The sequence below is a fragment of the Topomyia yanbarensis genome, chromosome 3 (genome assembly GCF_030247195.1).
Source record: "Topomyia yanbarensis strain Yona2022 chromosome 3, ASM3024719v1, whole genome shotgun sequence".
Classification (NCBI taxonomy): Eukaryota; Metazoa; Arthropoda; class Insecta; order Diptera; family Culicidae; genus Topomyia; species Topomyia yanbarensis.
The window spans coordinates 2,130,948-2,157,637 of NC_080672.1; the positions used below are offsets into that span (position 1 = coordinate 2,130,948).

A 26,690-nucleotide genomic window follows, 5' to 3' on the forward strand; every position below is an offset into this window, starting at 1 on the left:
ACATAAATCGAAGAAACTACAGAAAATGAAGTCATCGCCAAGTTAACGCATTTGTACCTATGAAATAAATGAACTGAATTAAAAAAAAAAACAGAAAATGAACAAAATGAAGACAAATGTTGAAATTTGAAAGTATGTAAAAAATGAATAAATAGCAACATAAAACAGATTGAATAATTGAAACAACCACTTAACCCTCAAAAAGGCAAGCTGAAATTGTGACTTCAAGAAGCATCGCTCATAAGACCCAATGAAATCAATGGCCTCTTTTTTGTCTGTTGATCAGTGAGAGAATCGAAAGCCTGAAAATGCTTGATCATTTGTATTTCAAATTACAAGTCTATTGAAACTAGAGAATTGCCTTTTTGAGGGTTAAAAAAAGAAATGAAAAAGACTATTGGACTAAAATTGAAGAAATTGAAAAATTTTGCAAAACAGTCAAAATAATGAAAAACAGGTAAACGACAAAATGAAAAATAAAGTATCATAAACATGGAAACAGAAAAAATGACAAAAAGAAGAAAAATGAACATACCAAAAAAAATTTAAAGCAAAGCTACAACAATGAACGAAATAGATCCTTTGAGTTAAACGTAGAAATAACGATAATACAAAATGTTCCTATATAAAAATTGGCAACAAAATAAAAAACGGACAGAATGAAAACAGGAAAATGGGAAAAAATGTTGAAAATTTTTCAAAATAGAAGAAATGATAACGGGAATGGGATAAATAAATAAAAATAAAATAGCTACGGAAAATGGTAAATTATATCTTTAAATAAACTAATTTAGAGCTGAATAAGTGCAATGGAATAATAAAAAATGCTGGACGAAATGGAAAAAAAAGGAATATTACAAAAAAAATAAGAGAAAATCAGTAAACAAATATTATATAATAAATAAATTCATATAAAGTAGAACTTAAAACTAGATGAAATAGAAAACATGCATAAAAAAGATCAAAATAAAATAATGGGGAAAATATTTAAATGATAAAATGAACAAAATGGAAAACATGAAGTACGAAATTGTTTAAATGGGCTAAAGGTAATGGAACATAACAATAAAGAAAAATTGACGAATATTGAAAAAATCCATAGAAAAGAAAAGCATAAATTACAAAACTGATAAAAGGATAACAGGAAAATGCACAAAAAAAAAATTACAAAATAAAAAATTAGAACGAAGAAATAGAAAAAATGTTTTTTTTAGAAAATGGGAGATATTTAATAATGAAAAATATGGAAAACGTGCGGATGGAGAAAATACTCAAATAAGTTTGTTGGAAAATACGAAAAAATACAAAAAATCGTTGGGATTAAAATTTAGTGAAATAAATTAAATAATTAATGAAATCAATTAAACAAACGAGTGCAAAAAGAAAACAAATAAAACGATAGATAAAACGCAAAAATTGAAAAATATGAAAAGATGAAATGAATCTATAAAGTGAGACGAATATAAAAAAAATACCGCATTTAAAAAAACAGCAAGAATGGGAAAGGGAAATATGTAGCAAAAACTATAAAACAAAATGTAAAATAAGAATACAATGAAAAAAAGAAAGATTAAAAGCCTGAGTGAAATGGATAAAGAAACAACAAAAAATGCAGAAAATCAAAATATGAAACAGTGGAACGAGAGAAAAAATTGGGATGAATAGTAACTCTAGATTATATGAGGAATATCAAGTTTTTCGTAAGATATCCAAAAAAATGGAAAAAAAATATTTATATTGAGAAAATTAGTTAAAGATGAAGAAAAAGTTACATGAAAACAACCAACATATGCTTCAGCTATATAGTTTAATCAACAGACCCTGTGGTTGAAATATATTTTGGTTGCTTTCATGTAACTTTCAAATGGTTTACAATATCGCCTTGATGTCAAAGAGAAAGTTGCACGAAAGTTTACGGGCCTTTTGAAAAACCTATTATTGTTGATGGAGAAACGCGACTAACTTTTGAAAATGTCGTAATAAAACAAAATAATTGTGTTGTTAAAACAAAAGTTAATATATCTCGAGAACTACTACATTTTAGAAATTTTTTGTTAAGAGCATTTCGATTTAAAATGGCGTTTAGAATCATATTCAAAAATAAAATTGTATTTTGGACTGCAAATAGTAAGAATAATAAAAAAATGTCAAAAGTTGTTGTTAGGAAAACTTTTTTATTGAAAGCTTCTCCATGATCCAAATACACTAAAAAGGTTGCTTTTACGTCTTTGAAAAGATAAACATTAAATTTTTGACATTTTTTGATGGGGTAACGCGAATTACTTTTAAAAAGAGCATAATTACACGAATTAATTGTTTTTGAAGTAGCAAAATTTCAAATATCTCGAAAACTATCGCATTTTGGAAGATTTTTGTTAAATGCATTTTGATTTTAAATGGTGCTTAGAATTATATTCTGTAATAAAATTACAATTTTGTATGTCAATTAGTATGAAATTTAAAAACATGTACGAAGTTATTGTTAGAAAAACTTTTTTACCGATTTTTTCTCCATCATGCAATCACAATCAAAATGTTTCTTTTCTCTTTAGGTTTTTGGTAACAAAACATAAAAAAATTAAAAAATGGGTTTTTTCACAATTTTAATTTTTATTATAAATTTTTGTTTTTTTGAAAAAATGACACAACATTTATTTCAGTGCATTTTTTTCGGACAGAAGTATTCATTCCCTGTAACTTGTTCTCAGATAGTTTTGCTGTATAAAATACAGTAATCGAACAAAAAAATTTTGAAATTCATACACGTAGAAACGTTTACGCCCTTTTGAAAAATTACTCTTGTATCAAAATATTCCAATTGCCAGAGAATATTATGGAGATTCATACAGCGAACACACCTGCAAAGTTTCGTTCGAATCGACGATGGTCATATTTTGCGGTCGGCCGGTTTCTCATGGAATCCCTCAGGCTATCCTAATTAAATAATACCAATATTTAAACTCCAATTGAATTTTCAAATAAATTGTTTATTGAAATACTCTTTGTCAGAAACTTCTGAGAGATCATTAGTTTCGATATCATATCTTGCCTTATTTACTCCAGGTAGGCTTTTCTGAAAAATGTGAAGATATCAGAATATTCAGTAACCTACTTGTTGAGAGATATTGAATTTATTTTATAATTTAAAAAGCTTCATGAGGTATTCTTTACAGATTTTCAGTTAAGTTCATAAACTACTAATTGGGAGTGCAAACGCGAAAAGCAAATAAATATTGTATAATTGAAATGGTCCTATTACACTGCTAGGTGTACGGAGAACGTTTTATAATAGCAGGAAGTTCTGAAATAAATTACAATTACCAGTTAAAAAATCACACTATCTGAATGCGTCCACTCAGTAGTATCCGCTACTGACCACGCAGGTAATGCTGAAAATCTGCGTCATGGCCTGCTCTGACCAGTAGATAATCGGTTGAACCGAAAATCACGCCAGATCCGAATAAAACTAAACTAGCATGGTTAACAACTGATTCGCACTAACCACCATTAATATTTCACCACGTGCAACTTTTCGAAATCGGCCATCAGTCGCACGAATCTCTCTCCGTTTCTACCAGCCATCCGTTATATTATCCCTCATTCTCGGCCATCGAAGCGCGCATTTTTCGCTCCTTCTTTCCCTGCTGACGATTTGTGGCCTGCTTGGCGCTGGTTTTCGGGATGATTTATTGAGTGTTTCGTAAATATGTTTGTATAAACCGCTCTGGCTCGCTCTCTCTCTCTCTCACTCACTGTGTGTATGCGAGCTGCATGGCGATGATGAAGCCGATTAACAATAAGTCGACCCGCGAAACACACACAAAAAATACGTCCTACTAGAGGCACGAGTTGAGCTATAAACGGTGCGAAGTGTAGAGCCCTCGGTTGCGCCCGGAATGGGCCACAAAAATTACACGAGATCAGTGGCAATGTGGCGATTTTTATCCCCTCCCCCTCGGCTTAGCCCTCAGTCGCAGACGACAAATTTATGGCATTGAATTATATGGTTGATTTAATAAAAATGTGGAATTATGAACTCGCCGATCCGTAGCCGTGGTGCGATTTAAAAAATGATTTTAGCACTACACAGGCGTCGGTGGTGTAATGGTCAGCATAGTTGCCTTCCAAGCAGTTGATCCGGGTTCGATTCCCGGCCGACGCAGTATGTTTTTTTGTGATTTTATTTCATGATTGGTCGGTCATGGTGTTTCGAGAACCGTTACTTAAGTCAGTCATGCAAGGCACGAACGAACAAGCCAATTTATATTTGTTTACCACTGTGTGACCGACAAAAATTAACAGTACTCGATTGCTCAGTGCAGTTGTCGCAGTTCTCAATAGCCGTGATCGTCTAGTGGTTAGGACCCTACGTTGTGGCCGTAGTAACCCAGGTTCGAATCCTGGTCACGGCAATGTTCCCCATCAGGAACATTGTCACGGAGAGAACGAAATTTTTTTTAAATGATATTTTGAAGAGATGAAATTAAATTTCATTAACCTTTACGTATCAGCATTTAGTTACGCTATACTGAAAAGCTATTGGTGCACAATCAACTCTGTTCCTTTGTGTTGACTACCATCTGTACACCCTTAGCAACCACCCACAACCCATTACCTGAATAAGATACCACTGGGATGGAAGGAAAGGAATGCAGCGTTGGAAACTGTATCGGAATACAAAAGATGCGAGAAAATAACCTAAGGCGAAGATAGCGCACAATCCTGAACTTCTCATTCCGAGAAACCCGCCCGTCGCGCTTACCCCGTGACACACACGTCTGGGGCAGGGTTCAATCTGCTTTTGCCGCCGTCGTTGCTGTTGTGTTGGGGAATTTATTAAACACATCCAGTCGAGCGCGAGAGACAGTCAACATCCACAGCCAAGTGGTCCACAAGAGAAAAGGCGTTTGCAAGACGTGGAAGGAGGGCGAACGGGGGAACACCGGGACAAACAGGTTTCTTCTCGCGTGTCGACTGCTCATATGTATCCAATCCACTATCCAATATTCCATATTCTGGAGCAATGCTCTTCCTTCGCCCTGGTCTCAGTCTTATTCACAATCTCTCTGTTATGGTTTGAGCTTACCACCCCTTCCCGGTGGTTCCCCATGCTACACACAGATTTCCCCAAGATTTCGGTCAGTTCTGCCGTTTGTGGAGATACGCTCGCGTGGCTCTTCTCCTCTTGGGGCCACCACCGCGCACTGACTGCCACAGTCTAGAGTGTATTGAGATGAAAACTCGACCGCTCTCGACCTGGTTGGTGTGTTGGCGGATTATGATTAGACCGATAATGGATGACGCTTCGTGGACCGTGTTTTCTGGTTGATCGTTACCCGGTGCGACAGGGTTGTAGTTCGTGTACCGGATTGAGGGTGGGTGTACTTAATTCATGAGAAAAGAAGAATTGAAGTCGAGTTGGGCTGAATAGAGAACGATGTGGCCTACTATGACTAGATGACAAAACCCACCATAGAATTTATGGGGACGGTCTGCGCATTTCGCTCGCGTTCTTTATCAGTTAAGACATGCTCGCCACAAAATCTGGGCACCTAAAACATATTGATCTCATGAAATATTCAACCAAAAAATGAAATATTTCACACAGATATGGACGTATGCCTGTTATATCTAAAAATACATAACTTGATGATATGTAAATTGCGCTGTCAAAAATAGCGTCGAAAGAATTGCGGGCTAGAAAAGTTATTTTGAGCAGAACTGCTTCTAAAACCAACTTAAACCACCTAACAGTGAGATGAGACATTTCTTACAAATATCACTGTGAGATCATTCATTAGTTTGTAGAATTCATGCGTAGTAGGCACCCAACTAGTGGTGGGATGAACTCAGATTCGAATTCAGCACGAATAATACCTCGAATAAAAATAATAAATTTAGACAATCAATAAAACAAATGAAATGAAAAAAATTATTAAAGTAAACATTGGATAAGAAGTTATCTAATTCACAAATTGAGTAGAATGATTAATATAAATCAAATCAATAGAATAAATAAATCAAATTGATTCAGCTCTTTGAGTGAAGAATTAGGCAATTCAAAAAAAGTTTTAAAATTAGTAGAATAAATGGATAGACTGAAAATAATTTAGAAAATTATTTAATAATATTAATAAAGCGAAGAAACTGACTAAAATTAATGAACTGGAAAAAATAATAAAATTAATAAAATTAATAAAACAGTAAAATCAATAAAACAATAAAATTATTAAAATTTTAGAATTAACAAAATGATTAAAATGAATAAAATGAGTAAAATTAACCAAATGAATAAAATACATTAAGCCAATAAAATTAATAAAATGAATAAAATAAGTAAAATTAACAAGATGCATAAAGGACCATTCATAAATTAAATAACGCAAAAATTGCAAATTGTCGCAGGACTATAAATATTTTCTATTCCAAATAAGATATAATATTAAGTTTGTTTCCGTGAGGGACTCTGTTGTATACAAAAATGCAAAAACTATTTATAGGAAAAAAGCAGGCAAACCTTGAATAGTAACAATATTTCAGATTAGCATAAGATTTTATAACACAACTTAGAAATGGACACATAAATAGCAAGATAGATATGAGCCGTGACAGTTACCACGAACACGAAGAGTAAGAGATAGAGAAGGGGCGTGTGAGGAATGGTAACTAATCGTTAGTGCCGTGGCATTATGTATTGCATTTGCATAAATAATGCAACTGGTAATTTTTTCACCACGACCAGTATAGCCTAAATCTTGCACAAGAAGTCAAATTTTCACTAGAGTTTTGGGATTCAAACAAAAAATGATCAATTAAACACCCTCCAACATCTACCTCATTGCTGAACGTAATGCTTAATCCAAGGGGTAAATTTTATGGAAAATTGTGGGAATGGGATCTTGTAACTGATCTCTTAGCTTCGATTCCACAATTGTCGAACCAAATCAATATCAAATAAATTACTCGCATAAAATATTATGAGCTCTTTATTGACGAAATGTTCCAAATATGGATTGGGGATAATTGCATAGAGTTACTCAATATGGGTAATAACGAGACTAACATTACGGAAAAATACGCTTTCTGTTTGTCTCTAGCAGGTTTGGATTGGTTTTCGTCATCATTTGATTTTTGTTGTAGTGTCATTGCATGAAAAGCCTCTAAGAAGGATTGGAATTTTAAAAAAACAGCAGATTTCAAGTGTATATTTAAGTGCCGAATGGCATTATAAAATTTCGTATACGATGACTTGTTTTTATGTTGTGAGCTTTAAAAACGAAGAAAAGTAAAATAAATGCTCGAAAACTAACGTTGGATGTTTAGTATCATCGAAGAATTTTACAACGTAAAACAGCACATCGTCTGACAGCATAATTTTGGATAAACCAATAAAAGGAATTACTGAGAATTTACACTTCAAGAAAATTTAGTTCGAGATTTAATGTCTTCAGCAAAGTTTTCGAAAAAAAACTATTTCAAACAATTTTGTTGAAGACTTGAATACCAAATATATTCAGAGAATCGAAATATGTTAGAATATGTGGGAAGGCATACCCTTAAAACAATTTATTCTGATACTGCTGTATTTGATAAATCTCTTCTGCTGTTTATAAACAATAAATTTTACATTCTATTCAAGGTAGAAGTCTCTGAAGCTTACAAAAAAGGTATATTGAAGAGAACTGACTTCAAGACAATTTCTTAAAAAACGTTTAATAGCCTAATATGCTTGTTGAATTCATGTAGCCTTCATATTTTCAACAAAGTGATTTAAAATGATATTAGCAACAACTTTGCTGAAGACATCAAGTTAATTATTATTATTGAAGAGTTAATTCTCCATAATTAATTCTAGGATAATAAACACCAAAATGATTATATCAAAGGATACGCTGTTTATGTTAGAGAACTTTTTCGAAAAGGTCAAATTTTCAAAGTTGATTTTTTCGAAATTATGTGATCTTGACCGTTGAAATTTATTTTAAACATTTATTCCACTTTAAAAGTGCACTTTCGTTGACTTTATCTACGTATTTTACACAAGAAATAATCCACAGATTTGAAAGCAGGTCCATATTGATTCCTCTGGTTTGCAGACGGGAATGGCATTTGTTAGACTACTTATGTTTCTGAACTTTCAATAATTTACCAAACTTACATTAAATTTTAGCATTTTTGAAAAATGAACAATTTTTATGAACCACCACCCCAAAATCGAATTACTGGCTACGCCAATGCACAGTAGTCCAGAATGTGAATTTAGCAGGAATTTTAACTTTTTACCAAAATTAAATAACTTTGCCATTGGCAAAGTTGTTGTACTCTGCCAGGCCCTTTTTTGTTCAAACAGATGCTAGGGTGGATCAAATTTTGACAATTTTTAAACTGAACTTTTTAACGGTTCGAGATAACGCTTGACTGTCTTCGATGAAGTTGTAGAGCAACAGATTTTAGACAAATTTGATGAAAACATGCAAGCTCTAGCTTTTATACTTTCCATTGCACGAGAAATCCAAATGCAAGCTTTAGGGTGTTCCTTAAAAAACGGTTTTATTTCTATAACTTTTGTAGTTTTCAATTTAAACTAAAGTACCCTTTAGACAACTTCAAGGCACATAATTTGCTTTAAAACACCAACTAGCAAACTTTTTTCGTTTCAAATTTATGAGAACTTTTATATATAAATATAACTTTTTCAAACTTTTCTTCGATTAGGGCACTTAACATTAAATACCGATCACCAAAAAATGGCAAAACGATATTTTTGATCCTTGCAATATTTACTCAAAAAATAGTTTATTTTTAGTAACAGGTGTATATAACTTTCTAACGAGAGAAGCTAGCGTTTCGGTATATTAAGACAAATTGTGTTCCTTCAGAATATATGAAAGTATTTCTAAAGTGATCTTAATAAAAAATCAAAACTGCCAAAGTTATACAAAGAAAACCATTTTTTTAAAGAAACAATATCTTTTAAAATGATCTTGTAAGATGAAAAGTTCAGTTCTTAAATTTCATTTTTTTCAATTATCTGGAAGACAGCAACAGTCTTTCTGAAACCCATAAAAAGTTAATTTTCTGAATTTAAAAAAATTAGAACCGCCCAACCCACTTTTTAAAATAATAGAAAGGTATTGTAAAATGTAATATTTTATCATGGTAACGAAACTATATTTTTTATATTGTCCACCCTGAAAATAATTTAAACATATTACAAAGGGTCAATTCATAACCAAACCAAATATAACTTTTTCAGTTTTCATTTTCTTGCAATCTACCCTTCAGATGTTTTCAGAGTTTTTGAAGACGAACATTTTTTTCTAACATATCAAAACTCTAGCTTCTGTTGTTCAAAAGATATAAGCACTTAATATATCGAAAATAGATTTTTAAATTAATTTTATGAAATTTAAAAAAAATATCGTATTCGCCATTTTTTGCTCAATTATAACCTTATTTATGGTTGAAAAAGAATTATCTTTTGTTTGCCCCTATGAGTAATATTATTATTCCAAAAAACCTAATTTTTGGCAAAAAAATATTCTCATAACTTTTCAACGAAAATAGTTAGATATGTGATGCCATGAAACAAATTATTCGCCTTAAAACAATTTTGAAGTTGTCTGAAGACTACTTCAGTTTTAAATCAATACCGCAAAAGTGATTTGAATTAAAAAGTTTTTCTAAGGAACACTAAGAAACACCTCAACCTTCGATTTTAATTTTGTTGTAAAATATAGAATATGATAGAGCTTACATGTCTTCATCAAACTTTACCAAAATTTGTCGTTCTACAACTTCGCTGTAGGTCGTTTGGCTTTAGCTAAAATGAATAAAAAGTAAAGTTTTCGATCTTGGTAAAATTAGAACCGCCCTTACTGTTGTTTCAACAAAAAGAAGGGGCTCATAAACTACGAAAGCTTCTCCAAAGACTTAATAAGGCTAGGTTATTTAGTTCTAGTAAAATCTCAAAATTCCTACTAAATTTGCATTCTGGACCACTGTGCAATGGGTTGTGTTGAAAGCATCGAAGGCAGAAGGTAAGCAGCAGCAGAGTAACACAAATATTTTATCTCGGTAAAAAATCTCTCGATAGGCATAATGGAAGTATCCCAAAGCTCCAACTTCCCGTATTTTATAATGAATCAAGCATTGTCTTTCAAATATTAAAGTAAACTCTAATTTTCTGAGAGGTTGTTCCAAAATTAATTATTTACCATAGTGGTAATAGTAAAAACTGCAATCGAAGTAGGCGCAGATCTAAAATCGTCCAACTGATCTGAAATTTCAAATCCCAGCTCACTTTGATTTTTGTCTTTGAAATTTGAAAGAAAAAAAAAAAATGCAATGCCCTAATATGTTTTCACGCAAATGAATTTTTGAAAACTAGCGTTATCAAGAACCCGGATTCAACCCTTCGGTCTAACCCAGCTGGTATATTGCTTCTTGCCGACCTGCAAACATGTTAGTTTTTACACCAGCCAATTGCTGTCGTGAAGTTTCATCTCTCGCGTCTTCGGAATGATGACGACGATTACCAACAACAACAACAACGGACCAAATCGTCGTCGCCTCAGTTCAGAGTGTTGGTACTCGCGGTCTTCACGTTCGCAGGGTATATGATCTCGAAATGAACACTTTTGCGCTGCTGCTTCATTCGATTGTTGATGTGGCGTATCATGAAGCAAAAATAGCTGGAGATTTATGTACGCGCCTTCGACTGATCTTGGGGATAGCTCGCCGTGCGCATTCTTCAGTATTGTAGCTACAGCAGCAAACAGGCACAAGCGCTGGTCGAAGATGATCCTTAGCCACTGCACAGCTATTCCGGGTTCTAGTTAGTACTGAGAGAGGTTCAAGCGTGGGGGAGGCACGATATGTGATGATAAATTTATGAGCTATTAGCGCAAAACCCCCGCGAGAATACATGGCCCCATCCAGCAGCTGATGATTCGTGAAGAATCTGGGGATGGTGGGGGTCTGTGTTGTAAACCAGTTTCGACCAACAGACAGCGGGGGGAATATGTGCTCTTTGTTTAACAAATCGCGTATCTCGGAAGGGTGAGCGCGACGCGACGACGACGACGCATGGTGACAGTGTAAACTGGAGAGCTTTGGTGACCGACGCATGGCCTGCTCAGACTGCGATTGGTCAGAACTTAAGGAGATCTTTCTTTTTCGTGCATCTGTGCTTTGGGTTGGTCGGTTTACTGGTTCGTTGACCATGACTACCGAGAAGCGAGACGATGATAAAATCGCGGTGTGTGCCATTTGTGGTGTAGCTTTCTGGTCATCTCGGTGATGCTATCGGGGTGGAATAATTCAAATTTTGAGCCGGAAGTCGTTTGAGAAATTGAAGTTTGTGGTTACACAAACAAATTATGCTGGGTAGTAAAAAAGTTCATTTTAAGTGAAGGGCATTCAACAATGGCTATTTTTTAAATTATGTTTTCTCTTCCAAATTATTGAAAAGCCATTTATGGAGATATGAAAAGAAAAGCTTAATTTGACACAAACGAACATTACGCTAACATACTACAGCTTAAAGCACCGAGCATTTCTCAATTACATTCTCTTGTTTGCCCATCAATCAGATCAGTTTTCCCCTGAGTAGCCTATTTTCAGTATACACCGAATACAGAATTAAGATTCACAGAGAGAATAGAACACAGAAAAAATGCCCCTCGAAGCCATTCGACGCCCATCGGTTGAGGAGAAAAATTTACTCCGTTTTTCCAACGACTCACACCGGTGGTGGTTGCTTCTTCTGCTGCTGCTGCTGCTGCTTGGTGTTCCAGAATTTCCCGAGCACGAAGGAACCACCGTTCGAGGCGCTCCCATTCCCCTTAGCATTGGAGCATGTGTAGCACGGAACCCCTCAGTGAGGGGCACAATCACACTCCGCTGAAAACGAGCTTAGGCGGTATCAGGCTGGCAGGAAATTCTGCAGGTCATTTGGTCAACCGTGTTCCGAGATTGAGTTTTCTTCGGCAGGGAATGTAGGGCGGATGGAGAAATCGTTTTTTTTTTGTTTTCGACATAAGTTTGAGGGGAATGAGAATCGGTTTCGAGTACTCTGGTTGTGAAAAAGGAGTAGTAAAGTTAGTAAAGAGAGGGATAAATTTGCCACTCTTGAGCTGGGAAAAATAATATAAAAATAGATGCTTTGATTGGCAATTTTGCATTGTATTGAGAGTTCATATTCTATATTTATGTATTTATAAAACCGGGTAGATCTCTTTCTTAATATTTATAGGAACTCATTATCATTACCAGTTTTAACTTCTCCATAAATAAAATAGTACAAAGAAAGTTAACAGAACAGTTATGCACTGAGATGTGTTGAATTCCAGTACACCGTTAGATGTATAAATATTGATGTTACTTATCTATTAGACATGGGTTTTATCTCCACCGAATCGAGGTACGATAAACTTTATCAATTCTGTGATTGCGGATACCACCAAGCAGCATATACTGGTTTGATCTTTACTGTAGTTGTACCATCCGGATAGGTATCTTTGAAAACGCTGATTATATTTGATTACTTATTTGCTGTGCTAGAGAGAGCTTTTGAAACAATGATAATCTGCTTTCCTTTTCAATCATTTTTTGAGTTTAGCATGATATTATGAAGACGTTGTTCCCAGAGTACGGTTTAACACTGCAAGAACTATATTAGAAGCGTCAAAGCAAATGCAAAAAATATTAGGTGTTTGAAGGCGACTGAAGGATTATTTTTGCGGGAGAATTTGTGAAATCAGTTTACACTAGATTTAAACTGGGTGAGAATTTTTTAAAAACATCTGAAACCGTATTTCCAAATGATTCGACCGAAGCTGGTTCGTGGTTGAAAGTCGCTCATTTTGTGTAAATTCTAGTCGCAAATCTTATATTGTATATTCGTAAAACCAGGTGACACTAGTTGTTTGAAAGTGGCTAGATTTCTAATGATCTGAGGCAGAAATATTCAGCCGTGATAAATCTTTCGAAATTTCGCCCAGAGAAGCTCAGAACTGTGATATCTTGTCTAAAGCGAGCAAATGACATTTCTGACGACAAGTGATTTATGAACGGCTACCGAGTCTACGTGTCTGTTCACATAGTGGAGATCGACGGTGCGGTCACCGATTCGAGTTGGTCATGCGTTCGTGAAGGGGTTAGCTATTTCATGGACCTTTTCTCTCCACTGAGTCAGGGCCGTCTTAAGACTCCGCGGGGCCCCTGGCACATATTGGCTTAAATGGCACGTTCCCCGTATGTAGTCGGGGATTTGTGCCTTGCCGTGTGTTTTCATCATTTCTTGAGCGGAAGGAAAGGATAAGGAGGTGTATGGAAGTAGAATTGGAAGGGTGGGAAAATAACAGCACAAAAACAAAAATAAACAACAGGTAAGTTAAACTCACAAGTAGTTCAACTTGCCTGCGAATAAGCCTAAAGCTCTTTACCACATTGGATAAGAAACTTTAGTATGTCTCTGAGTTTTAGTCGTCCAAACATGGTTTCGTCTATATAAGGACGGCCGAAGACTCGAAATCGCAATTGCGCTATCGCTGGACAGTTGCATATCAGATGATATGAGGTTCCATATTCGGATTCACAAAGATCACATGAAAAAGACTCAGCGCGCTAAATAGTTGCCATGTGATAATTGAGTTTGCAGTGGCCGGTTAAAGCCCTGGTCAGCATGCCGCAGTGGAGCTACGAAAAATGTAGGAGATTTTTCGAAATCACTGGGCACGGTTGTTCTAGAAACGTCTTTGTTTGGCGACACGGCGTGGCGTAGATTTCTCCAATAATTGCGGTGCTTGGACAAAACCCAGGACCGTATTTTTTCCCTTATCCAACTTTTCGAAATTGGCAGCGCGGGCTCAGGACCAACGGAGTAAATCGCTGAACCTGCCCTGGCCAATTCGTCAGCCCATTCATTTCCAGTAATACCGCAATGTCTGGGCACCCAGACAAGGTAGATAGTGTTGACAATGCTTAGATCTTCGATTTGGGTTCGGCACGCGATCACTAGCTTGGATCGGGATTTGTCTGAGCTAAGGGCCTTGATTGCAGCCTGACTATCGGAGCAGAAGTTTATAACTCTGCCGGACAAACTCAGTTGAAGGGTCGATTGTACCCCGCACATAATTGCAAAGATTTCTGCTTGGAATACAGTACAGTATCTACCTAATGAGTGAGATTGTTCTAATCTCATTTCACGACAGTAGACACCAGCACCAGCACATCCCTCCATAAGAGAACCGTCAGTGTAACAGACCACTTGCGTTTCTTGTTGTCTTTCGATATAGCTAGACAACCACTCCTCTCGAGAGGGAATCTTCACATGGAATGTCCTTTAAGGAAAACTACAAGTGAGTGTAATATCGCTGGGAGCATGTAACCATTTGTGACCACATTCGTTTATGACTGGTAGCAAGATCAACATGGCTACTGTTCCAAAGCCCAGTAACCTGCAGTCTGTATGCACATGATAGTGCCTCTTGTTTGAGGTTTATGTGTAATGGTTTGATATTTAGAAGGGCTTCAAGGGCAGCAGTCGTAGTTGTGGTGAAAGCACCAGTCAACGCCATTCTTTGCAGATGGTTTAGCTTTGACTGGACTGTCTCTCCCCTCTGCCACCACACAAGGCATCCGTATGACAGTATTGGACGTACAATTGTCGTGTAAATCCAATAGATGTATTTAGGTTTGAGACCCCAGGTCTTTCCAAAAGTTCGTCTGCACTGTCCGAAGGCCATGCACGCTTTCTTGACTCTGAACTCAATGTGAGCAGACCAATTCAGTTTGGAATCCAATATGACTCCAACGTATTTGACTTGATCTCCACACAGTAGCTCAGAATCAAAGAACTGCAAGGGACGAACCCCGATTGTTATTCACTTTTTCGTGAAAAGAACCATTGAAGTTTTGCTTGGGTTAACTGATAATTTAACTTGTCGACACCACTGTTCGACAGCTCTTAATGCCTGTTGCATGAAGTCAAAGATTGTTCCGATGCAAAATCCAGTAATTAGTATTTGGTAATCGTCAGCAAACCTGTAGGTTGGAAATCCCAGCTCATTGAGTTTCTTCAACAAGCCGTCAGCTACTAAGTTCCATGACAAAGGTGACAGAACGCCGCACTGAGGACAACCGCAAATACTCAACTTCCGTATCTCAGCCTGTCGCAGTGACGAGCAAAGTATGCGGTTACTAAGCATTGCGTTTATCCAACCTGAGATACATGCAGGTATCCCATGACCGCGCGTCGCTTCCAGAATAGACTGGAAGGACACATTGTCAAAAACACCTTCAATATCCAGGAATACACCCAAGCTAGATTGCTTGAGCGAGAAGGCTTTCTCAATGTTGTAAACAACATCGTGAAGCAGAGTGATCGTGGATTTCCCACACTGATATGCATGTTGCATTTTGTGCAGTGGATATTCAACTAAACTAACGTTCCTGACGTGATGATCGATTATCCGTTCCAAAGCTATCAGAAGAAAAGAACTTAAGCTGATAGGCCTAAAACTCTTGGCTGCTTCATAGCTTGAACGCCCCCATTTGGGAATAAATCTAACAGTTATTTCTCGCCATGCTTTCGGGATATACCCGGTAGCAAGACTGGAAAGCATAATCTTTTTCAAGACATGTTTAAGAATATCAAATCCCTTTTGCAGTAGCACGGGAAGTATTCCATCTTTTCCGGGTGATTTGTATGGAGCAAAGCTGTCAACTGCCCACTTGACCGATTCAGTGGAAGCCAATGTGCGTGCTAACGCCCACGAGTCCGAATCACCAGAATGAGATCTGTGAACATTGTTCAACTCCGGATCGATACAACCTGGAAAGTGTGTGTCGAAGAGACAATTAAGAACATCTTTTTCGTCCGTCACATAAACACCATCTCTGGTTTTCAAGGAGTTCATCTGAAAATCATTCGATTTGGAGAGAATTTTATTTAATCTGCTAGCCTCGTTCAGACTAGAGACATTAGTGCATAGGCTTTGCCAGCCAGCCCGTTCTGCAGATCTAAGACATTTCTTATATGCACTACGAGCTGACCTGAAAGCCCTGGAGTCATCACGCTGACGCCGGTTCCAAGCTCTTCTCATAACTTTCTTCATTCTTTTAAGCTCAGCCCTCCACCAAGGGGTTCCCCTAGTCGATTTTAACAGTACGAAGTGGACAAGATTCTTCGTAGGATGCTAATATGAATGAGTTTGTCGTATCCACGACGTCATCTAAGTCGTCTAGTTGACTAATTGTTGGAAAATATCCATGAAATTTAGTCGCCAAGTTTTCTAAAAAGAGGTCCCAGTTTGTAGATTTAGGATTACGATATGTCACCACATTGAAGGTGACATCAAAATGATCGAAAAATATATATTTATGATCGAATAGAGACGGTTCAGTTTCATTTGGAACCTGCCAATTTCCCAGCTCATGCAAAATTCTATCAGAGCAAAGTGTTATGTCTAACACCTCCTCCCTCCCAGACCTCGCAAAAGTTGGTCGGTTTCCTACATTCAGAATATGGAGATTTGTACTGCTTATGTACTCCATCAGTTCAGAGCTTCTCAGATTGATGTCTGAGCTGCGCCAAATGATGTGGTGAGCATTCGCATCACTGCCGATAATGAGCGGAAGCCCATTTCTGCTACAATATGATACAACGCTTTTGAACTCATCAGAAGGAGATGACTCGTTATGCGGTAGATATGCTGAACAATATATATATATATTTTGTCTACGTTTCCGACAGTCAGTGTGACTGTGACAACACAGATATCGCGAGTTGTGAGCTCCGATATGAGACACGCGTCAATAGCCTTATTTGCAAGAATGCAAGCACGAGGCATTTCACGTAGGTTAGTCATGCCTGTCTTGTTGTAAGCAATGAAGGCAGTGTTAAGTATTTTTGCAAAATAGAAGTTTCCTTAATGGAAATACGGTTCTTGAACCAATGCTATGGAAGCTTAAACCTTCGTGCATGAGTCGAGATAAATTCATAGTTGCTGTACGCTTATGCTGGAGATTGATTTGTGCTATTCTAACCATTGTTGATTAGAGAACTGTACATTTCATTTCCAACATAAATTGCACAACAACTAGAGGACACCAAGCGAGTTGGGATGTTAACGCATATAGCGAGCCATATCAGGTTTAAATGGGACACGATCATCTGATTCCCACGATTTGCGAAGAAAATAATGGTCTACTGTGTCAGAGATTCGCACAACACAGTAAGGGCAAAACCCAAAATGCGCGACTGGCATATTTTAGACCCTCCAGTGATCAAGTCCTCGGCACGGAACAACACCGTGGCAGGACTCAGATAATCGCTCAATTTAGCATAGGACAATATCAGTGCAAGGAATCTCAAAGGTTAAACCTATTTAATGGAAAAGCGGAAGAATGGCCCATAAAATAGTAATACAAACGAATTATTGCTAATGATCTATTAATAACATATATAAATTCTTCAATCAATGCATATTGTAGGGAAAACTGAATTTTATATATGTTGTACTGAGTCAAAAAATTCGGAAAACAAATTTTCGAATGGATTTGAAGTTCATACTCTCAATAGCGTTTACTCAAATTGCCAACGCGGCTGAGAAATAAGCACTGACATTTCAGCTCTTGATATTTCGCTACCTCCGAAGTGCATGCGTGCATAGTTTAAACATTACTTTGATATCGACTTTTTTTTAAAATGACTTCCCAGTAGCATCTTTGATCTGAATTATTATCCCTAATCCTAATGCTAAAGAACAAATAAAAAACTCTCGAAATTCGTTGGGGAAAATCATTATCATTACTGGAATTTTCATTTTCACGAAACTTTTCGATAACCTTCCGTCATTTCAATTAAAATTTTTCAAATACTTTATAATTTACATAATCTTATTAGGAACAGTTGTTTGAGAAGCTTTTGTAATATTGTGTACGAAAAGCTGAAAATTTATTATTTTCTCTATCTCCAGCATATAAACCCTTAAGTATAGCAATTAATTTAGGCTACCCTTTTAACATAAACTATCGCATGAATGGGAATTGGTTCGCCGAATTTTTGAAGAAGTCGATAAAATAACCCCTTGAAAACTATCAAAAAATTGGTGTAGTTCGATGCAATTGAAAAAAAAAAATCCTCAAAAAATGCGATGTACCTATTACTGTGAATAATAAATACAGTAAAGACCCGTTTTTATCATCTCCATGGTGTATTTTAGGCTGACAAGGTGGGGACATTGACTAAATTGCGACATTTTTTTTTCTTCATAATAAACTGAAGCTGTTAAAATATTCTTCCCTTCCCTTGATGTAGTCTAATAACTATTTCTGATAGTCTTCTAGTGCAAAAATTTATCAAAATTGTTTTTGTTAAAGCCAAGAAAAACGGCTCCGTCTGGCAACACTAAACATGATCCACAAGACGAGGATCACTTGATCTCGTTTCATCACAATTATATTATATATGCCTTTCATTACTCTTATCACTAGTAGGTAGTATATATAAAATACCATTAGGCACGATCACCCATCGCTCGGGATTGATCGTGATCGATATTCACCACTGACCCATCGTATCGAAATGAATACGAGGGCAGTTTCAGTTCCTAATAAACCACGATTTGCATCGTACCTATTTACTTTGAATAAACGAACTTTTCAGTTATAGACTTTAATTACACATCAATTCGCCAACGGTCCTGGTAAGATTTATAAACATTTTTTGGTCCTTCGAGCCGGATCCTTTGATCCAGAGGACCGTTGGGCGACAGTTTTTAGTGGTACAATAGACATTGTGACCGCGTGGAAGTGAGACAATAGTGCCGGTCTGGAACAATAGTGGCGTCAGTTAATCCGCCATCGCAATTGTGGTTTCAACGCACTTGGCTGAAAACCGCCATTGTACCAAACGGAACGGGACGGCGGAGAGCAACGGAGAGCTAAGTGCACAGGGCTTCGGAGCGCTTGGAAGGCTCACTTCGACACACGGAGGAACCAGGATCAACATCTGAACCAAGAAAAAGGGAAGTACTGTTGCATGTGATCTGTGGTGGCGTCATGCATGAGACGTGCACCGATGAGTAGGGTGGTTCGAAAAAATAAAATGGTGGAGATAAATTGATTTTTCCTTTGCATGCGAATTTTGTGATCCCTGAGTTTGAGATTGACGGTTGGTCTTGGTTCTGCTGGCATTTTTTTTTGGCTTGTTATTCATTTGGTTAGTTCCCCTCGCTGCAGTCAATTTTATTGGGTTGTTCAGTCTTCTGTCACCTCGGGGACGTCGAGTAGAGTCGCGGTTCGCGGTGTTCGAGTGAAAAGGTGAAGTGTAAGAAGTGAATGACATTAATAAACTTTGGAGTGCAGTGTAGAAGTGATATTAATTGAAAATAGTACGAGAGTGAATGAAATAAAAATGTCCAGTGAACTAAAAGATTTGAAACGGCAGGAGCGACAGTTACAAAGCACATTCAACGGCGCAAAGCAGTTTTTGCTAAAATTCAAACCGGAAAGGCATGCCGGTCACGTTGATAGTCGATTAGAGCTGCTGGAAGCCGCGATGAAGAAATTTTACTCGGTGCGGAGAAAAATCGAGTTGTTCGCTGACGAAGACGATGATAAGGAAGCATTCGATACCAAGGAAACACCAGGAGATCGTGCTGCTCGTGTTGAAGCTCTTGCTGAAAGGCGCGAGGCCGACAATTTTCAGATCCTTCAGAGCGCTGAAGACCTTTACTGTGAGCTGAAGTCATCGCTGCAGTCCCTGAGACCAGGAACATCAATACCGGTCCCAGCTGACGTTTTGCCAGCTCCAGCACAGGCTCCTTCTTGTTCGTTGTCGCGAGTCAAGTTGCCCGAAATTCGCTTACCTAGTTTCGGAGGCACAACTAGCGACTGGGTCACCTTCCGTGACATGTTTCTGAGCCTTATTCATCGCAACGATCAATTGAGTGCAATCGATAAATTTTCGTACCTGCGATCGTCGCTGGTTGGTGAAGCATTGCAAGAGATTGGCACGATAGATATATCTGTAGCCAACTACTCGATCGCATGGGAATTGCCTAAGAAGCGTTATGAAAACCGTAAGTTGATAGTTAAAGCCCATCTCGATGCCTTGTTTGCCATTGAACCAATAAAGCGTGAGCATTACGATGCATTGAGTCAACTTATTAGTGAATTTGATCGTAACCTTCAGATGTTGGAGAAAGTTGGAGAAGATCCGTCCCAGTGAAGCACAATTTTAGTTCACATGATGTGCTCCAGATTAGATCAATCAACCTTGCGCCATTGGGAGGCACATTATAGTTCTAAGGAAGTCCCCACATACGATGCTTTGATGACGTTTCTTCGGAATCAGTGTTCCGTTCTTCAATCTATAGCACCAGCAAAGCCTGTGCATTGTGAGATGAAGAAGCCCAAGTTTACTGTCACTCACACATCCGTGCAATCTTCTAATCGGTGCCCATTCTGCGGCGAAGGTCAACATTCAGCATTCAAGTGTCAGAAGTTCATCAAAATGAAGGTGTCTGAGCGGTATGATATGGTGAAACGCTCTCGGTTGTGTTTGAACTGCCTGTCTCCTGCGCATCTAGTTCGATCCTGTACGAAGGGGTGTTGTCAGCATTGTCATCAGAAACACCATACTCTTCTACATTCTGGAGTAACCAACGGCGGAAGATCATCAGCGTCAATCCCGCAGAATGACTCCTCCGTCCCACGAGTACAGAATCGACCACAGACAACGAACACTCAACAAACACAGCCACAAGCCCAGAACCAAGCCACACTCACTCAGTACACTGGACCATCCACAAGCTCATTTCCCACTGCAAATACAAATTCGCATTCGCAATCACACCCACCACCCACCACAGATCGTACTCCCATTACAAACTCTTTACCCGCCAACATCTACACACCAAAACGTCAAGTTTTATTATCCACCGCGTTAGTGCGCGTGTCGGACATTTATGGAAACGCTCAATTAGCTAGAGCGCTCTTGGACTCTTGCTCAGAGTACTGTTTCATCACCACGACTCTTTTTCAAAAGTTAAAGTTGGCTGAGACTGCCAGCTATTTGTCCGTAGCAGGGATCGGTGGTTCTGTAGTCAAATCTACAAAGAGCGTAGAGGCTACAGTATCGCCTCGGTCATTGCACATTTCTTCCTATTCCGAGAAGGTACAGCTGCACGTCTTGCCGAAGCTCACCTCCAAACTGCCTATGCAGGCGGTCAATATTAGGACTCTCGCCATTCCGGAAGGTGTTACGTTGGCAGATCCAAATTTCTGCGACCCCGGACCAATTGACCTCATCATTGGTGCTGAGTACTACTACGATCTGCTGCTGAAGGAAAAGATGAAATTATCAGAAGACGGACCCACATTGCAAAAAACTGTCTTCGGATTTGTTGTGTCAGGACGCATACCCGGTAGCATTCTTGGAATCCCCAAAACTATTTCCCACACGTGTTCCTCTGTCGATCTTCGTGATCTCCTCGCGAAGTTTTGGGAACTAGAGTCCTGTAGCCGTAGAAGTACCTATTCTGTGGAAGAGACGACGTGTGAAGAGATTTTCGAACGAACGACCGTTCGCGATGCAGATGGAAGATTCGTCGTCACGCTTCCCAAGAAGGAGTACATCATCGAGCAACTGGGAGATTCAAAGGCCATAGCATTGAAACGATTCCACGGATTGGAAAGGCGATTGGAAGCAAACGACACGTTGAAAAGATTGTATGGCGAGTTCATTCAGGAATACCTGTCCATGGGTCATATGCGAGAAATTGACCAAGAATATTGCGGTGCACGGTCCTATTACATGCCTCACCATGCGGTATTGAAGCCCGATAGCACAACCACAAGGCTAAGGGTGGTATTCGACGGCTCTTGCCGTTCGTCGACGGGAGTATCCTTGAATGACGGACTGATGGTAGGACCCGTCGTGCAGGAGGACTTGCTGTCCATCATATTGCGTTTTCGTTTTTGGAGATTTGTGTTAGTAGCGGACATAGCTAAAATGTACCGTATGGTAAGAGTAGCAGATGCAGATCAATCACTTCAGCGAATCTTGTGGAGAAATTCACCGAACGAGTCAGTGAGAATTTTCCAGTTGACCACAGTCACATATGGCACCGCTTCCGCGCCTTATCTCGCAACCAAGTGCCTTCAATGTCTTGCAAGTGATGGTGCAACCTCGCATAAAGCAGCAGCGAAGGTCATTCAGAAAGATTTTTACGTCGACGACCTGTTGACGGGCACGGACAGCTTGGAAGAAGGAACCGTTCTCACATCAGAACTCATTGATCTTACGAGTTCGGCAGGGTTTGAGTTGCGCAAGTGGAGTTCCAATAGCTTTGAACTTCTTTCGTCTATTCCACCTTTTCTCCGAGACGATCGTACCATACTGGAACTCGATTCGTCCAGATCCACAGTCAAAACGCTAGGGTTAATATGGGAGCCAGGCAAAGACTGTTTTAGATTTGCTGTACCGCACTGGAGCACTGAGCCAATCATCACCAAACGTATAGTACTGGCCGACACAGCTCGTATCTTCGACCCTCTCGGTCTCATCGGTCCAGTCATCGTACAGGCAAAAATTTTCCTCCAGGAGCTTTGGAAGCTTAAATCGGATTGGGACGATCCGTTGCCAAAAGAGCTTCAGAATTTCTGGATTGAGTATCGATTGAATCTATCCGCTCTCGACACACTCTCAGTTCCAAGATGGACGGGCTTCAGAAGTAACCTAGCTTCAACGGAAATCCACGGATTTTGTGACGCTTCAGAGATAGCATACGGCGCATGTTTGTACCTTAGGTGTAAGTTAGTCGACGGGTCAGTCACTGTTCGGTTGATTACTTCCAAATCTCGAGTTGCGCCACTAGAAGATCTCACTCGGAAGAAAAAGAAACAATCCATCCCCAGATTGGAGCTTTCCTCAGCATTACTGCTTAGCCATCTCTATGAAAAGCTATGCAGTAGTTTCGAACCACCCGGCAAGGTATATTTTTGGACAGATTCCATGATAGTGAAGTGCTGGCTATCATCGTTACCTTCCCGGTGGCAAGCATTCGTTGCCAATCGTGTATCAGAGATACAGCATATCACTAAGAAGGGAGTGTGGAACCACATCGCCGGTGCAGACAATCCGGCAGATATCATTTCGCGGGGAATTACACCCACACAACTACAGTATCAACCTCTGTGGTTTGAAGGCCCTCTGTGGGTATGTCGAGCACATTCTACATGGCCAGAGTCAGCAGTCATCCAGTCAGAGCTGGATAGTTCTCTTTTAGAAGAAAAACCATCTGCGTCACTTCCGGTTCAAACAAAGCCTCAAAGTGACATATTTTTGCTGAGATCCTCGTTCCCGGATCTCGTTCGGATAGTAGCACGGATTCGTCGCTTCGCTTACAATGCATTGCCTCGCAACCGCAGTAGCAGGCGTCTAGAACACTTGTCATCGACGGAATATAATGATGCTGTAACGATTTTGGTTCGAGTTGCTCAACACGAGAGCTTTCCTGAAGAAATAGCAGCTTTATCGAAAGGTGAACCAATAAAGTCATCATCTAAATTGCTCTCGTCAAATCCTCGTTTAGTTGATGGTATTCTCCGCGTCGGCGGTCGATTAGCTCATGCACCAGTGTCAGAATATCGTAAGCATCCAATGATTCTTCACCATCAACACCCACTGGCAAAGCTGGTCATGGAGCATTATCATCGTAAACTGTTTCACGCCGGTCAGCAACTTCTCATAGCTTCGGTCAGAGAAAGGTTCTGGCCAACTCGCATTCGCGATTTAGCACGTTGGACCATCCATCGATGTGTTCAATGTTTTCGCAACAAACCCAAAGTCCACGAGCAGCTAATGGCTGATTTACCATCCGTTCGTGTCACTCCTGCAGCGGCATTCCTGAAAGTTGGAATCGATTTTTGCGGACCGTTCTACATTCGCTATCCAGTTCGTCGGAGTACGCCGGTGAAGTCCTTCGTATGCATTTTCGTTTGCCTAGCAACCAAGGCAGTCCACATGGAAGTCGTAGCAGATCTGTCAACGCAAGCATTTCTGGCGGCATTCAAACGCTTCGTAGCAGTCCGTGGCAAACCGCAACTAGTCATGTGTGACAATGCGACCAATTTCGTTGGGGCAAATCGGGAGCTCGAGGAACTACGGCTGCAACTGTATAACCAGCAGTTTCAGTACGAAATGATCAAGGCATCGGAAGAAGAAGGAATAGATTTCAAATTCATCCCACCGCGCTCTCCGAATTTCGGCGGATTGTGGGAAGCGGCGGTTAAGTCCTTCAAAGGACATTTTCGCAAGACCATAGGAACCAGACCGTTGACATACGATGAACTACACACCATTGTTCAGCAAGTCGCAGCGATTCTAAACTCTCGTCCATTGACACCCTTGAGTAACGATCCTAATGATTACACTGTACTGACCCCAGGACATTTTCTGGTGGGACGACCACTCACGGCGATTCCTGAACCAGATTTGCAAGAGATCCCCGAAAATCGACTCTCTCAGTGGCAACGTACGCAAGGATTCGTACAACAACTATGTCGGAAATGGAAGACGCAATATCTGTCAGATTTGCATAACAGGACAAAGTGGACTCGACAACGCAACAACATCACAGTTGGAACGATGGTCCTAGTAAAGGAGGAAAACTTGCCTCCTCAGAAGTGGCGGTTAGGCCGAGTTGCAGAACTGTTTACGGGCGAAGATGGAAACATTCGAGTTGTAGCTGTCCGGACTAGGGATGGCACCTTCAGAAGGAGCATCTCAAAAATTTGCGTCCTTCCAATACGGGACAACGACGAGAAGTCCCCTACGGAGGCGAACTGAATCCCTCCCAACGATGGTGCTGCGGCACCGCGGAGGTCTCTCAAGGGAGGTCCTCCGCATCCCAGTTAAGTATTTATTCATCAATTTATTGCAAAAAACTTAAGGAATGTTCATCCCCCATAGCCACCCCTGCATCTCTGTCCCGGTTCCGGGGCAGTCGTCATCATTTTTGGTTCGTCGGTTCACACCAGTCCACCCCGTCAATCACCCTGGAAGAGTTGCCTTTGTGATGTCAAGATAGACGTAGATAGACGGTTTCGGTGCATGGTCTTGCTTATCTTCTAGTTACACAGCTTCATTATCGTCACAGCAACGCTGCAAGTTCATCAAATTTCGTACTCCGAGCAATGGGCCCGTTTCTCGGTTCGCTGTCAACGCAACGACAGGTCGTCAGATGGATTGATCACCCGTTCTTGAAGGCCAACGTCTACGCAGACGCAGCATAGTAGCAATCTCAAGCAGCATGTGAACATCGTCATCCCCATCCGCCCGGCATACCAGTCGGCGACATCGGTGCCCAGAGCACCAGCGGAGGCCTGGAGGCCTCCGTTCCTGGCAAGTCCTGTAAATGTTCATCATTTCCATTTAAAAAGCCCCCTATGTTTTACAGCAAAGATTCACCATCAACGGCATCCGTGGAAGAGCATCCGTCGAAGTAGAGGCACACCGAAGTGCAGTATCAGCAACCCAATCGTCCAACTTTCATCAAGCAACGTTCATCCGTCAATCCGAAAGTAGCAGTATACCCGACGGAAATCCGAAACGATCGTGCAAGGCCGCAGCGAAGGCAATCTCCATTTGCTTGAAGAAGCGTTCCAGTTCCAGTTTGTTAGTAGTTAGCTAGTATACAGTATTACTTGCTTTAGATAGGTTTGAAATCCTAGTGATTTCAAGGCCGGCGGCATGTTAAAGCCAAGAAAAACGGCTCCGTCTGGCAACACTAAACATGATCCACAAGACGAGGATCACTTGATCTCGTTTCATCACAATTATATTATATATGCCTTTCATTACTCTTATCACTAGTAGGTAGTATATATAAAATACCATTAGGCACGATCACCCATCGCTCGGGATTGATCGTGATCGATATTCACCACTGACCCATCGTATCGCAATGAATACGAGGGCAGTTTCAGTTCCTAATAAACCACGATTTGCATCGTACCTATTTACTTTGAATAAACGAACTTTTTAGTTATAGACTTTAATTACACATCAATTCGCCAACGGTCCTGGTAAGATTTATAAACATTTTTTTTTAAATTTTTGCAAATTTGCATCTTTAAGATAAGGAAAACATGGTCAAGAAAGAATTTAATCTAATTCAGTCTTGTTTGTCTGCTAGAGCTCTTCAAACATATTTTTATATGAAGCTGATAAAATTGGGGGCTGAGCAAATCGGGCCTTCAATGTATTATAATAGAAAGGCAGTATTTGAAGAAGTTTCTTGTGGATGAGTGTAGAACGACTTTGTCACTACTTACTTGGAGTCAGCGGCGTAGTAAGAAATTCGGTTTGGTGAAGATTTGGTTAAAATCTAATTTACTGTCCAAATAACATAATTACGAAACTGCCATCTTTGAAGATTATTATGGAGAATCAGTTTTTCAAAAAATTGTAACAGAGCATCTGTCTTTAGCGAATTTGTTGAGACTTTCAATTAAAAGAACTTTATTGTAGGCATGAATACTGCGTATATGGTGTATATCGAGTTATAAAAAGATATTTACGAAGTGCTCCTTAATCTAGTTTTTTTTCTAAAATAACTTCTATTGTGAGCTTCACAAGCTCAAGCTTTGGATAAAATGCAAATTTTATGGTTTTA

The 26,690-nt window shown here is 39.2% G+C and overlaps 2 protein-coding genes and 2 non-coding genes across 4 annotated transcripts; all 4 read left to right on the plus strand.

The window, feature by feature from the left end:
- The first annotated feature begins 4,090 nt into the window (after positions 1 to 4,090).
- On the plus strand, positions 4,091 to 4,162 carry Trnag-ucc (transfer RNA glycine (anticodon UCC)). The gene has a single exon. It is a non-coding gene; the product is annotated as a tRNA-Gly (tRNA).
- Positions 4,163 to 4,340: 178 nt separating this feature from the next.
- On the plus strand, positions 4,341 to 4,412 carry Trnah-gug (transfer RNA histidin (anticodon GUG)). The gene has a single exon. It is a non-coding gene; the product is annotated as a tRNA-His (tRNA).
- Positions 4,413 to 19,423: 15,011 nt separating this feature from the next.
- LOC131692966 (uncharacterized) lies at positions 19,424 to 20,239 on the plus strand. Its single transcript, XM_058980408.1, has one exon. The coding sequence runs from the start codon at positions 19,424 to 19,426 to the stop codon at positions 20,237 to 20,239; it is 816 nt and encodes a 271-aa protein (XP_058836391.1).
- A 174-nt stretch (positions 20,240 to 20,413) lies between these two features.
- On the plus strand, positions 20,414 to 25,706 carry LOC131692967 (uncharacterized). Its single transcript, XM_058980409.1, has 3 exons — positions 20,414 to 24,757; positions 25,298 to 25,426; positions 25,473 to 25,706. Exons 1-3 carry the CDS (start codon positions 20,414 to 20,416, stop codon positions 25,704 to 25,706), a joined length of 4,707 nt encoding a protein of 1,568 aa, XP_058836392.1.
- Positions 25,707 to 26,690: the final 984 nt, after the last annotated feature.

What these genes read in the sequence shown, in the direction of transcription:
- LOC131692967 (XM_058980409.1), top strand. Translation starts at nt 20,414, where the DNA reads ATGAAGAAGCCCAAGTTTACTGTCACTCACACATCCGTGCAATCTTCT. An exon ending in AAGATGGAAACATTCGAGTT is followed by an intron (nt 24,758 to 25,297) that starts GTAGCTGTCCGG and finishes ACGTCTACGCAG; the next exon opens with ACGCAGCATAGTAGCAATCT. An exon ending in CTCCGTTCCTGGCAAGTCCT is followed by an intron (nt 25,427 to 25,472) that starts GTAAATGTTCAT and finishes TATGTTTTACAG; the next exon opens with CAAAGATTCACCATCAACGG.
- LOC131692966 (XM_058980408.1), top strand. Translation starts at nt 19,424, where the DNA reads ATGTCCAGTGAACTAAAAGATTTGAAACGGCAGGAGCGACAGTTACAA.